The sequence below is a fragment of the Falco rusticolus genome, chromosome 1, assembly GCF_015220075.1.
Source record: "Falco rusticolus isolate bFalRus1 chromosome 1, bFalRus1.pri, whole genome shotgun sequence".
In the NCBI taxonomy this organism is placed as follows: Eukaryota; Metazoa; Chordata; class Aves; order Falconiformes; family Falconidae; genus Falco; species Falco rusticolus.
In genome coordinates, this window is record NC_051187.1 from 114,733,889 (window position 1) to 114,747,740 (window position 13,852).

Genomic DNA, 13,852 nt, shown 5'->3' on the forward strand with positions numbered 1-13,852 from the left:
ATGTTCGCTTTGGCTTCGTAACAGATAAAACAACAGCCAGTCAATTCAAAGGCATTTTGTTCATTACATGTGACACATTTAATGCTTACTTGTTACTCCTAGTTCTAAACCTCTATTTTACTGCAAATGTGCTAAAGTCTACATTGGTCTTCCATCAAAAGTATAGTGCTTTTAGTTTGTCAGCTTGGAGAGGGAAACAGCGATGGGGAGGCAACAGCATGAGAGAACTTGAGTCGTAATCACATTGGTTAGTATGAACAATTACAAATAGGTATTCAAAATGTAGCTTAAAGAAGATTTGTCTGTAAAAATATTAATGATACAGTCAGAAACAGAAGGAAGGGGGAGGTTTAGAGTGAAGGAGTGTAGATCAGGAATAGTGAGGTCTCACTTAAGGTTTCACAGTGATTCATGGAGCCATACTCAGATTTTTAGTTCTCCATTTGTACAGCGATGCAGGCTACTATCAGTCTCCTGCATTATTAATGAATAATAACATTTATAATTCAAAATCATTAGTAAACAGAGAAGTAAACCCATCCATATCATCATTCAAACACAGGAAGGTTACACTAACCTCTCAAGAGCAACGAAGTACCATTTGGGGAGTCTAAGATTAACTGTCAAAACAGGACATAGATACACTGTTGGCAGTATATACAGAGTGGCACATGCACCAGGCAGCGATCGCATTGGGCCTCCCGCGGGCTTGCGCCTGGACACCAGCGTTACAGGGTTTTGTTTCGCTTTACACAACACTATTCCAAATGATTTTGGGTTTTGGTCTAAGAGGAGATGTAGTTGTTAAGTACACAAATAGAGAAAGGGAGGGAAGAGGTTGTGTATTAAGAATATAAGCATATTTTTATAAACCAAATTATATAAAATACTATATCCTTTGGGTAAGGAAGGTAATAAATTATATAGGCTAGTAATAAGTTAAGGAAGTAGGTTACAGAGTAGGTAGCGAGCAGCTTACTGCTTTAATCAGTGACTCAAGTCCAGTATGATGACAGTTGTCCTTTAGGTCTTTGCAGCACAGAACGGGAAACTGTATGTTCATCATTTCAGGTGTGGAATGGGGGGTAGGTTTGTGAGCAGGTAGAGAACACATCAAAGCGAAGGCCACTGGCTCCCTGCTGATCAGGTATAAAAAGGAGGGCCTTTTTTCTTATAGAACAGGTGGTTTATTAGAACTGTGTCCCTCTAACAGACTGTGGGCAGCCCGGCAAGTAAGATACCCCTTCCCTGTTTAAACTACATTATAGAAGACGTCTTCTGAACGGTGACAATTTTTTGTTTGCTTATGGATTGCTGAGGATGTAGGAAGGAGAAGAGGTGTGCCTGCCATGGTGGGAAACCACGTGTGTGGGTGGACGAAGCAAAATGCCTTCACCAGCGTACATCAGAACTGCATCAGCTTAGATCCCTGCGGCTGCTTTCCTTACTTTAACGATGAAGCAAAAAGCTTTATTTCTTTACCCGAGTGCTAAACGCAGGTATCAATTGCTTGGCTTCCTGACACAGTCTTACAAGCAACACGCAAGCAAACGCACCGTTGGCTTTGGATGTACCGGATAAGCAGTTCGGCGGTGTGACCCGGGCGAGGCAGCACCTGCCAGCCGCTGGGGCCGGGGGCCCGGCGTGCGGAGGGCTCTGCGGCGGCAGGCTCACGGCCCCGCGGCCCGCAGCGGGGGGAGCCACCCCCACCGCCGCGGGACCTTCCCGACGGGCGCCGCTCCGCCGGCAACGTGAGGCGGGCGGGGCGGCGGCCCTGCCGGCGGGGAGGGGGCCGGGAGGTGCCCCGCGGCGCTGCCCCGGCCCCTTCGGCGCGGGGGCGGGCGCGGCCGGCAGTTGCCCGGCGGCGGGGCGAGGAGGCGCGGCGGAGCCCGGGCGGGAGCGCCCCGCCGGGAGATGCGGCTGCGGCCCGGCGCGCTCCTGCCGGCGCTGTGCCTCGGCGCCGCCGTCCCCCTGCTGTGGTACGCGGCGTGGCAGCGCAGCCGAGGTGAGCGCGGCAGCGGCCGGGGGGGCGGCCCGGCCGGGGGGCGTCAAGGGCGGGCGGCCCGGCGGCACCTGCCGCCTCCCTCCTGCCGGGCCGTCGGGGGCGGCGCGGCGCTGGGCCCCCCGCGCCCGACGGCCGGGGTCCGCCCGCTGCAACGGCCGCCTGACGGCGGGACGGCGGCGCCCGGGGCCGCGGAGGGGAGGTCGTGGCGCGGGAGGCGGCGGGTCGCCCCGTCCCCTCGCGGAGCTGCCGCCCGCCGCGGACGGAGGGGAGGGCCGGGACGGCGGGCTGGGGCGGGGGCTGATCCGCGGGCCGCTCCGCAAGCCCCGCCGGCGGCCCCGGGTCGGCGCCCGGCGGCTGGCTCGCGTGGGAGCGGGGGGGCGGCGGGAGCGGGGCGCCGGGTGCGCTGTGGGTGCGGAACCCCGGTTCCCCAGGGGCCGGGCTCAGGCGCACCGGGTTCCAGTAGCTTTGTGTAACAGCCCGCGGGATTTGACCCTCGGTCAAAGCTGTCCGATTGAAAAAAAAAAAACCAAACCCACCAAAAAACTAACAACGGAACAAAGTTAAGAAACAATTTAATAAAAGTTACGAACTAGGGTCTCGCTTTGGGATGGAGGGAACGTGTCAAGGCGATTGCCATGGCTGTCAGTTTGGCCGTGGGTTTGGTTTTAATATTATTATTCAAGGGAGGATGAAGAAGCGTTATCCATCCTGCAGTTGAGTTTGCGCCTCATGTACAGTTGCTTTTCCATGTGCACCTTGCCAGCACCGGAACGCGATCTTCAATCCATAGAAAAAATACCTGAGTGTTTTTATTTATAAACTTTAAAATTGCCTAAGATCTTTTTAATGGGTTACATAGGTGGCACATGTTGGGTAGACCTACAGAAAGCCATGTCTAAGATTCTCTGAGCCTACGTTGGAAAGAGAAAACTGATGCTCTTTTCCAAAAATAAATTAGAAGATCTCTTCCCATAGCACCTCTGAGACCTGCAGACGTGGCTTGTTACGTGACCGTTTCAGGTGAGGGTGAGAGCGGGGATCTTTAAGTACTGCCTATATACACCCTCATAAAGGTCTGGTTTATAAATGCAGAATTAGAACAAGGCAATTAGCAATTTCTGTGATGAACACAGAGCTCCAACTAGCTGTTAATGTATTTATATTCATTGTTTCTGTAACAGAAAGAAGTGGCAGTAGAGATCTCAGCCACCCAACGGACTACTGATGGTGGTGATCCTCCTGCCTTTATCATTTCTTGTCAGCTGTATGGTTGTTTATCTTGCAATACTTGATGATTTTCTCAGGGGCAATCCTGCTAGGAGTGGAGAAGGAGAAACAGAAGTACAGGCAGGGTGTGTCCTAAGAAACCAAGATCCGAGAGATGATAGAATGACAGCGTTTGTTCCGTCCACAGTTACCACCCCTGTCACCATGTCATTTTGTGACTCCTTGTTACTGAAATGCCATTTTCATCCTGTTTTCTTTTTGGTCTTTCTGTACTGGGGTGTTTTGCTTTGGGTTTGGTTTTTTTGTTTGGGTTTTTTTTATTTTTTGGGGGGGGGGGAGCAATATGTGTTGTGCTATATGTGTTGTTTTAACTTTTTCCATAGTTGTCGCCTCCCCCACAGTAAACAGAGTAATTAATTCCTCTCAGATGGTATCATTTTCCTAATTATTATTAGCACCTGTTTTTTTTCAACAAACTTTTAACTATTACAAATGTAAATACGTAGTGTTCAGAGACACAATATCTCTTCAGTTTGGTAAATCTCACAAATGTGTAAATAAAAGAGTTGATAGTGGTAACTAGAGGAGGAGGTGGCAGCACAGTGTGAATGACTTTGTGCTAAGTTTATTTCACTGGAAGGGTAGTCTTTGCTCCTGAGTGATGTTAGAAGACAGAAGCCTTCTGCCCATCCAGAAATACCCCAAGAACAGCCGCATGTTGTTACCTTTTTCCACAGTTTGAGAGAGAAGCGTTGGGAGCAAACCAGCTAATGCTCTGTTGTTGTCAAAGAACACCTATTTAAGAAGGTGCTTTGAAATTAATCTTTTCCTCTGCAAACGGTCAGATACCTCTGCTTAGCTACTGTTAAACCTCTCTTCCCTTCCGCACTGCTGAACTTGCCTCTCCAGTGACATGTCCAGAGCACTACAGGAGTTCCCACTTGTCTCCCATCTCAAATGTGGTGTTTGTTATCTTTTCTAATGCTATCTTCACTTATTACACCTGTTACAGAGAGGTCAAGTACTGTCTCAGTTTATCAGCTCCAGACTCTTTCACTTACTTGTCAAAAGTTCTTCTCCTGCTCATTTTCTTCCACACATTTGTTAAACCTCCTCTTACTTCAGTCTCCTCCTCTGCTCTGCCCGTTAAAGGGTTTAGGATACTCTCAATCTTTGAGTGCAGCATATCATGCTAAGCAGCAGTAGTCTGTAGTATTCCCTCCAGTTTCTATCCAGTTACTGTTTCTTGGATTGTAGTGACATTGGGAGAGCAAATAATCTTTTTTTGTCTGTTGTACAACTAGGACAGGGCATAGGACAGGGCAAGTACTTCCATAATATGAAAGCTATATAATAGTCCTGTAAACCACTGTTCAGTCTGTCTGCAGGCTCAGAGCCTTTCAGCCCCTGAAAGTGTGTAAGTTGGCTCTGCCCCCGACTCTGTGCAAATAAAAATCAACAGCTTAAGCTGGGAACCTTTAAACACTTAAAAGCATTTCGTTCAAACGCTAAAGGGCTAGCTATCTTCAGAGATTTGAGTTGCAATGTGTTTGCTGTCAACAACAGCAGTAAATAATTGGCTGTTTGGTACTGCTTCTAACTACTCGGTGGAGCTTAAGCATTGACTTGCAGTTGTGAGGCTTAACTTGAGTATGGGTCGCTTGAACTGGCACGGCAGGAAAGATGCTCCTATGTCACTCATGCCCTTAAAAATGAAGGTTCGGAATCTACCGAAGTCACTAGGCTTCAGCTGTTGTGGGTAATATTATATACATTTTAACTATCCTTACAAAGATGTTTTCATAGTCACTGTTTCCATTGCTTTATAAATACAAGCACAGGTTTCATTTTAAATAGGCTGATATTTTTGTGGGGGGGAAAAAAAAGAAAACTTAATTATGGAGGAGACAATTAGTAAGCACCAGATTTTCAGCAAAACCTGGAACTGTCTGCCTAAACTTGCACGCTGATTCCTTCAGCATCCTCTGGAGTGCTTGCAAACGCAGGCTGCTATTAGCAAGTAATCAGATGGACGCTGTAGCAACACCTGTTCCACGTCCTGCATGGTTTTGCTGTGAACTCTTCGGTCCCTCCCCATGCCCCAAGCAAAACCTGTCTGAAACAGTTTGCATCAGAGGCTAGGAAAGGCAGTTGTCAGGATGATGTAGATGTTCCTACTCTTGCGAAACTGAATTACAGTCCACTTGTTAATTCACCTGACCAAAAGTATTTGCTCTCATATAAATACTCTTCATACAGATTTGTAGTTATGGGAAGTAGTATACAACTTACAATAGATGGAGTGATTTTCTCACACAGTTTTAGCTACTGTTTTCCATGTAGATATTAATCAACAAGAAATATCACAGGTATACAAAAATATGAAAGTAAATGTAAGGAAGTAGCAATTTCCTTCTGCCACACCACCTGAAAAACAGTAAAGGAGAAGGCAAGAGTTCATAATAAACTCGTTATGAACTTACATAGTTTCTTCAGAGGAAACGCTATTCCTGAATAAGAAGAAACTTTGGTGGTTTGGCTGAATAACAATTACTTTTTTTGGAAGTCACAGCAGTGAGGTAAATTGTATCATCTCACATGGCAGTGCTCCTTCATGTTGCTTGTACGGGTTACAGGATTAGGTCTCCTTGAACTGAGTTGTAATGTGTTGCTGCCCTCTTCACCTGAATTTGTGGGATACTTTAACCAAGTAAATTAAAGTTAAGCTTTGCCTGGAACTTAGGATAATGCGATGCTAAAATGTGATGTCACAAAGACCTAAGCATGTTAATATATACATGTCGAGTCAAACATTGTGAAATCTGGATTTCTGAAGTTATTCCTTTGAACTGGGGTGAAGAAGAGATAAACTGTTTGTGCTGTGTGTTCACAGAAGTATATTTAAGGTTTATTAAATTGTTTAACATACTAATTTTTTCATTATTTCACAAAACTTTCATCAGGCAAAGGGCTACAAAGGGTCAAAAAGGTATTTCTAATGAAAGTATTTTTTTGCAGTTGAAATATAGCCATGTACACGGCTAGTCCAAACAGCTGATTAAAAATTTCTTTTTTATTTCCAATAATCTTCTGCCCACGGTGTGCTGCCTTGCTTCAGCTGGCTGACCCCTGCTCCCGCTGTGCACCCAAGCACAGGTCCTCAGGAGGTTCTGTCATCTGTGATGGAGCTCTGCGCAGGTTTCCTGCCAGACCCAACTGGCACATGCTGGCTCAAAGCTTCAATTAAACAGTGGCAAATTGTCAGATTTGATAAGGAGCCTTGAATTACGCCGTTCTCATTTCAGCCAGTGCAGCTTATCCGGATTTCTGGACATGCAAGAGTCAATTTTCCTGCCTTCTCTAGGCCTGTTAGGCTGTGCTTAACCACCATTTTCCACAGTTCTTGTCACAGTTGGCTGGTAGGTGTGCTCTTTTCAGCTGGGATACAGTTAATTTCCTTCATAGTAGCGAGTGTGGGGCTTATGTTTTGGATTTGTGCTGAAAACATTGTTGATAATACAGGGATGTTTTCATTACCGCTGATCAGGGCTTACAGAGCCAAGGGCTTCTCTGCTCTGCACCCCATCCCACCAGCGAGCAGCTGGGGGGCACAAGGAGCTGGGAGGGGACACAGCCAGGACAGCTGGTCCCCACTGACCCAAGGGATATCCCATACCATATGGTGTCATTCTTGGCTTATGAAGCTGGGGGAAGAAGGAGGAAGGGGGGCTGACCTCCCTGCCCGTGGGCAGTGGGGATTGAATTCCTTGGTTTGCTTTGCTTGTGTGTGCAGCTTTGGCTTTGCCGATTAAACTGTCTTTAGCTCAGCCCATGGGTTTTCTCACTTGTACCTTCTGATCCTCTCCCCCATCCAACCGGGGGGAGCGAGCGGGCGGCTGCACGGGGCTGAGTTACCAGCTGGGGTTAAACCACGACAGCACGCTGCACCTTCCCTCCTTGCATGCATTTCCTTCCAGTGGATCTGAGAGGTACAGAGCTTACTGCACTTCCAGGTTTTGCCTCAATATGCAGTCGGGATGTAGCTGGAAATGCAGTGAGGTAAGAGCAGTTTCTCCAGTCCACTGATGGCTTTACTCAGTGTCTTGTGTCGTTCTGCATTTAGGTGTTAAAAAAACCCACAGCATACAACGACCTCAAATGAGACTTAAGATGCAGTATTTACTGATCCGAAATTTTACACCAAAATTCATATGCAATACTTACAAAAGCTGTATAGTTGTACTGGCTTCTAAATATGTAATTCACTGAACTAAGAGTCTGCTGCTTCTTGCAGTTACTTGAGGCAGAATAGTGGCTGCCTTGTCCTCAAAAGCAGAGTAACCGAGTCATAAATCCTATAAAGATTCAGGTACAAAATGAGACCGCTGTTGGTTTTCACAGAGAAAGGGATAGGGAACGTTTCAGAACTCTCGTTGTTCGCTGTGCAAGTGTCTCATCACAACCTGTACTTAAACAGGTGTAAACACATGACCTTCACGCTTTCCTAATGCAGCACACTGAGTCTTGAGGAACCGAGTTGTATCTAGAAATACTTCAGTGGCTAGGCATTTCATTAAATGCGTGTGTAAATGAGTTATTGTTGCTACATCGGACAGAACAGTAAAAATATTTAAAATACTAACCAGAACGAAACAATAACCATTGCTTGAAGTGAATGAGTGCTTTTTATTTAACTGGTAAAGGCCATATTCAGATCAGAATTTTCCACTGCTATTAAGAACCTGTATTGTTACTAACATTACTGTTTTAAAACCAAGGTATGCCAATTATGGGCAAACACCATACAATATCCATTCAATTTCTATATTTTTCCACTTATTTTAATGCTATTGCTTTCCTGTATAGTGATATTCTGACTGAATGTTTTAAGATCACATTTCACAACATTCTAATATAGGAAAAAACTCAGATCTAAAATGAGAATTGTTTGCCAACATTTAAGAAAATATTAGAACTTAAGTTGTATTTTCTTTGAAACAAGTTTGTTTACCTATTTTCAGTTAGAAGCAGGCCGAGGTTTGTGCTTGGCTGAAACTAGTGTTTCTCCTCCTACTTAACGCAACGGGCCCTGCAGCCCAGTTGCCGTCAGGGCATGGACAGGATGGATGGATGAGTAGGAACAATCAGAAGCTTCTTAACCTGCTCACTTAACCTTCCCTTTTCAGCCATGTAAAATAAACCAGCCCGAGCGCTGACTGACTTCAGAGGCTCCTGAACATTTAAGATACGCATTAAGGCATGCTGTGTCCTGTGCTTAAAGCTCAACCATCGAAGCTACCCCGGTTGGGCTGGACATGAAACATAATGGGTGAACATAACTCAGTGCAGGTGAAGCAGCTTCTGACTTCATGGTGGTTTTGCTCGGCTGTCTCTAACCTGTTGGGAGACACAAACAGTTCCGTGCTGTCATGCTACAAACAAAATATTAAAAGATCATGCACAAATTCAGGAAGGTGCTTAAATCCCGTTAGACATTAGCACATTGTTGAATTTAAGTGTTTGCGTAAGAACTGGCTGTTCTGAACTAAGGCAGATGCATTGTTTGGGAGATTTTTGTTCCCCCCTCCCCCCCTCCTTACTCTGAGAGAACAATACCCGAGCTTGCAAAGCGTGTAACAGGATTGAGAAAGGTCTATTTTAGATCAGTTCCAGGAAGATAATAAACAGCCACAGTTGTTAGTGCGATGCATGCCTCAGTGGTTTAATATGCTTCATTAACCTGAACAGTGCGCAGTGGTTCCAAGTGCAGAGTATGACAAGGTCTTTTGCAGTTAAGTGTGCTTACGTAGTTTTCTTTCAAGGAAGGCATTACACAAAATTCAGTTTCTGAAAGAAAGAGTCTTAGGTGCTTTATCAACAGGTCTTAGGTGTCTTTATCAACAGCGTGCCTTGTAATCAAGAAATAAGAACAAGAGTCATTGCTAGACTTTGGGATGTTTTCTTCCCTACTCTCTGCCACTCCCAATTTTCCTTTTATTTTGTTTTTTCTTTGAATGCTAGGAGTGATGAATTGTTTTGCAGCTCTTGGGTATTGCCAGAAATCAGTTGTTAATAAAACTGGAAGCATATTATGATAATAGGAAGTATGTGTGCATTGAGCTAAGAAAAAAAATCAGTTGACTTTTAGAATGAGTATTTGCTTTAGAAATGAGCGTTCTTTCTTAACAGTTTCAGTATCCGGTGCAAAAAGTTTTGTATATATCTATATCTATATATATTAGGAAATAACAACCACATTTAAAAGCATTTTAAGTATCACCATCTTAGAATTACAGTAGCTGTAAGTATATATGACAAAATATATATGATGGTTGAGCATAGCCAGGGGAAATGCTGCAGTAGAGCTGAAATTTTGTTGAAAAAGCTTTGAGTGCTGTCACTGCATCTGGTTGGCGTGTTGGTTGTTGGGGTGTTTTCTGCCCAGACTATTAGCCAGTTGTAACCCCACTGAAATTTCCTAGTAGGGTTTTCTTAGCCCAGCAGTGATTCATCTTCAGCTCACCGAAGGGAAAAGAAGCCTTTACCTTCATTTACTTCTTATAGTTTTGCCATAGGTCCTCATCTCACAATTTTCTACTTGCAGCCTGACGCTGCCTGTTGCTGATAGAACTGCTGGTAGACGAGGTGTTGCCAAGTCGGGCTCTTGCTGGGGGCAGACAGTGTTTCATGATAAAACCAAAGCTCCTTTCTCCTGACCCTCCTTGCCAGAACCAGCTATATTTGTGAAAATGCCCTGTCTGCTTCTTTGCAAGCAGCTAGTGCAAGCAGCTCATTTAGTTCTCTGGAGATCCTTCGATACCTAAAGAGCAACATTTTCCACACGCACACTAAAATCCATTTAAACTTAATGACCATATAAATATTTAAGAGTATTTAGCTTCATAATGCTTCTAATTTTATCTCTTTAGCTTGCTACAGTTATATTGGTAACAAATACTGTTCATGGCAGCACCTTATTGCATAGCAAAATACAAAAAGTTCAGTACTGCTTTCCAAACACTCATTTTCTGTCAAAGGTTTACTGGTAGTTAATACTGCTCATTTGCTTATGCTTTAGTAACACCTAGAACATTTCAGGTTCTGTTTTAAACTGTGTATGTTTATAATAACAAACTCCTTCTTTGCTAAGGGTGAGTGAATACTACATCCCTTTTGCCAAACCCATGCTTCCCCAGCTGTCAAAATCGGATGAGGTAAGCAATTATTAAAAGTCTTGTTCTACTAACTGAACAGAGGCTTCAATTCTGAAAGACTCTAAAATGCTATTTCCCTCTTCTGCCTGAAGCACTAGGTAAGGCTGATGACAAATGCCAGCTTCTTTGGGCGCACTCACCGATAGCCTGTAAGCAAGAAAATAAAAATACAGTTACTTGGTGCTCACCAAAAACGTCGGCCCAGTAGTGACACCGCTAGTTTTGAGTCACGCTAACACTGGATAATTGAAAGAATTCTGGAGAGAGGAACTACAATGTTATTCTGCTGCGATTTCCGTACTGATTCCTTCTGTAACATATTGCACTGAGGGGAATTTTGCTTTGTTTTAGCAAAATTTTACATTATACAGCACTGGAAATGTCAATGGAACAAGTCTTTCCAACGTTTTATGAAGAAACACTTCCATTACAGAATGATTTATTCCCTTTTCAGCAGCAGTAAGTTGCTCCTGTGATAACATGTATTTACCCTAAGACTGTGGTCATGCTGATTTTGTTTGCGCTTTCCCAGGAGCATATGGAACTTTACTGCATCAAACCTCCACATTTTCTTGGCACTTGATGCTATCTAACTCCTAACAAAGGCAATTGGAACTTAAAAAAAAATAATCCATCCATTACTGTATCTGTAGTTTATGCCTCTGAATTAGTCTTGGAATTGCAAGATGAATCTCCACTGTGTTTACATGTATTGATGCTTTATTTGGGACCACTTTCTTGCTGTGAAAACAGTATGATTAGTGTCTGTCACCTAAATCAGCTTAAACCTTCTGTTTCCATTTTATTCATATACATTCTAAAGCAAAAAGGTAAAGATTGGATTATGGCATTGCAAACACAGCTGCTAAAGAAAAGCATAAAACAAGACAGTGCATTCCTATAGTGTCGTGGTTTAACCCCAGCCAACAACTAGGTACCACGCAGCCACTCCCTGCGCTGCCCCCCCCCCCCCCCCCCCCCGGTGGGATGGGGAGGAGAATCGGAAGGAAGGTAAACCCCAAGGGTTGAGATAAGAACGGTTTAATAATTGAAATACATTATAATATACAGTATAGCTGTATAGAAAGAAGTAGAGCTTTCTTGTTGCACACAGCTGAAATAATCCAGTTTTCCCTTCCCTTCAACAACACCAAACATACATTCATAGTTGCATAGTACAAAATACTGCTAGATATGTACGCCTTTCTTGCAAGTTAAAATGTTTTTAGGGCTGTCGGAAAATTTTAGGAAGCATTCATTTTACGGGCATTTTACTAAACATACTTCAAAATTTTAGTGAGACCAATAATAATAATAATAACAATGCAGATCACACGTTTTCTTCTCTCTTTCTAGCTACGTTCTTCCTAAGTGTTTTAAACTTCAAGGTCTTTCAATCATACATTTATTGATTAAATTAAGGGATTGTGTTTACTGTAAATAAAAAACCCTGTCTATCCAAAATACAAATTAATTCCAGTTTTAAATGCCTCTGCAAATCCTTACGAATTTATATTATCTGGCATTTTGCTCTTAGTCTCTTTTACAGGCTAGATTCCCTGGCAATTTACTGGGAGTGCTGAGGGATAATGATGGGTCTGAGAAAATGAGTCCTGCCAAGGATGGGACTCAGCACAGTCAATGGATCAAGTGTCTAAACAACATTTAACTAAAAAAACCCCAAACAAACACAGCACCAAAACCCCCCAGCGTTATAAAACATTTTAAAGTGAAGTAGAAGGCCCCTTCTGCACTGGTTTTTTTTTTTTTTTACTTCCCATTGCAAAGTGAGTGACATTACTGAATATTATATTCATTTTAATAAGTCTAACTTTTCTTTGTTCTCGTGGCAATGAGCAGTGGAGGCACCAACCGGTATGAGCCTTGTATGTCATCTGTGCTATCGGGGAAGTTCAAATGGTACTTGCTTCTCAGGAAAGTGGATCTTCTGTAAACATAACATTATCTTAAAGATAATGAACAGCAGAGGTGCCTGAAAAACATGACTGAGAGTACAGTGTTTGTAATATTGATACGATTGTAGAGTATTTCATCAAAGGTGGGCTACGTATTATGAAGGTATTCTTCAATCCAGAGCATGGTTTCAGTTGTTCTCTAATTAAATATTATCCAAGAGTGCAAATGACCATCTTTACTAATAGTTCTTAATATACTGCAGATGCTTTTTAACTTGCAGATGAAGGCTGAATACTTAATATCTGTATTTTAATCTTAGTGTCATCGAGATTTGTCACTTTAGTGAAAAATACTGTTGGCTTTCCTGGATAGCACCTTCCCCTGCAAGCTGTAGTCTTTCTCTGCCTTTTTCCATTTTATGGATGTCATATTCTTGTTCTTGTCTTCAGTTTCAAGCCGTTACCCAGCTATGCTACCTAAACCCTACTTTTTAATACTCTTCCAGGCTTCTTCATTCCATGAATAAGCTGTGAGCAGCCTCTTTTATTATTGTTTATACACTTCTGGTCACGTCTTCTGAACTGTCTCCTAAACTTTTTCTTTATTCCATCGCATGATTCACCTCTTTGAAAAGAAATTATGTTCTCATTGCAGGAAATGAGTTAGACATGTACCAAAGCCAGTTTCTGGAACTTCGACAGAGACTATTGTATGCTGAAAAGGAAAATAAAAAGAGATCGCACGAACTGAGCAGTGCCCTAGATGAAATTAAACATGTAGTTGCAAAAAGAATGAACTTAACAAATCATACAGGTTTGTATGTATACAAATGTACTGTGTTAACAGTTCAAAGTTTTGTGTGCTCAAGTTGCTTTATCACTGGTGTGTGGAGAAAAATAATTGATTAGATTATATTAGCATTAGGTAGAAGTTTCTGCTTTAAAAAAGAAGGGTGGGGAAGTAATCTGTAGCCCCTCTTTAAATGGGATTGGTTAGTAAATAAGAGAAAAAAGGGAGGACACAATAGACTTCAGCGGTGCCATCACAGCAAAGCTGTACATGCTGCTAATGGGGTTTCTTACACTGCTTAGCCCTCCCTTGCTGCCAGCAGAGCACTGACTAAGGTATTTTTACCAGCTTTTACTATGTGACTACACTCTGATAAATACTAGGTCTGTGTCTAATCTGGAAGGCAGGTACACCTCGTCAGATGTTCCGCAGTCCTGGTCGCTCTGCTGTCCAGGTGGAGTGATGTTGGCGGGGGGTACAGCCTAAGAATGTTCCCTCTAGAATTTATTTTTGTTTTGCAAGTAGTTTGTTAATAACCTGAAGAAAATGCGAATGCTTGCAAGTGATGCCAATTAAAAGAAAACCTTTGATGGGGGGGTGGGGGTGTGGGGGGGTGGGTGTCTGTGTCTCAGCTTTTTGCCTTTTGTTTTGTTTTGCTTTAAGATGGACACCAACATGCAATTAAGTTGACTCTAGCGAT

General features: G+C 43.3%; 1 protein-coding gene across 7 annotated transcripts in view; it reads left to right on the forward strand.

Moving 5' to 3' along the window:
- Positions 1–1,862: 1,862 nt before the first annotated feature.
- Positions 1,863–13,852, forward strand: part of MGAT4D (MGAT4 family member D) — a 39,921-nt gene continuing 27,931 nt past the window's right edge. For 2 of the 7 annotated variants that reach the window (XM_037397289.1, XM_037397294.1), the window contains exons 1-2: positions 1,863–2,005; positions 13,018–13,176. In XM_037397289.1, coding sequence (XP_037253186.1) covers positions 1,915–2,005; positions 13,018–13,176 — 250 coding nt within the window. In that variant the 5' untranslated portion in view covers positions 1,863–1,914. Of the gene's footprint in view, positions 2,006–2,864; positions 3,026–10,382; positions 10,447–11,461; positions 12,367–12,395; positions 12,506–13,017; positions 13,177–13,852 lie in introns of those variants that run through there. The other 5 variants (XM_037397311.1, XM_037397319.1, XM_037397329.1 and 2 more) reach the window with 5 other exon arrangements.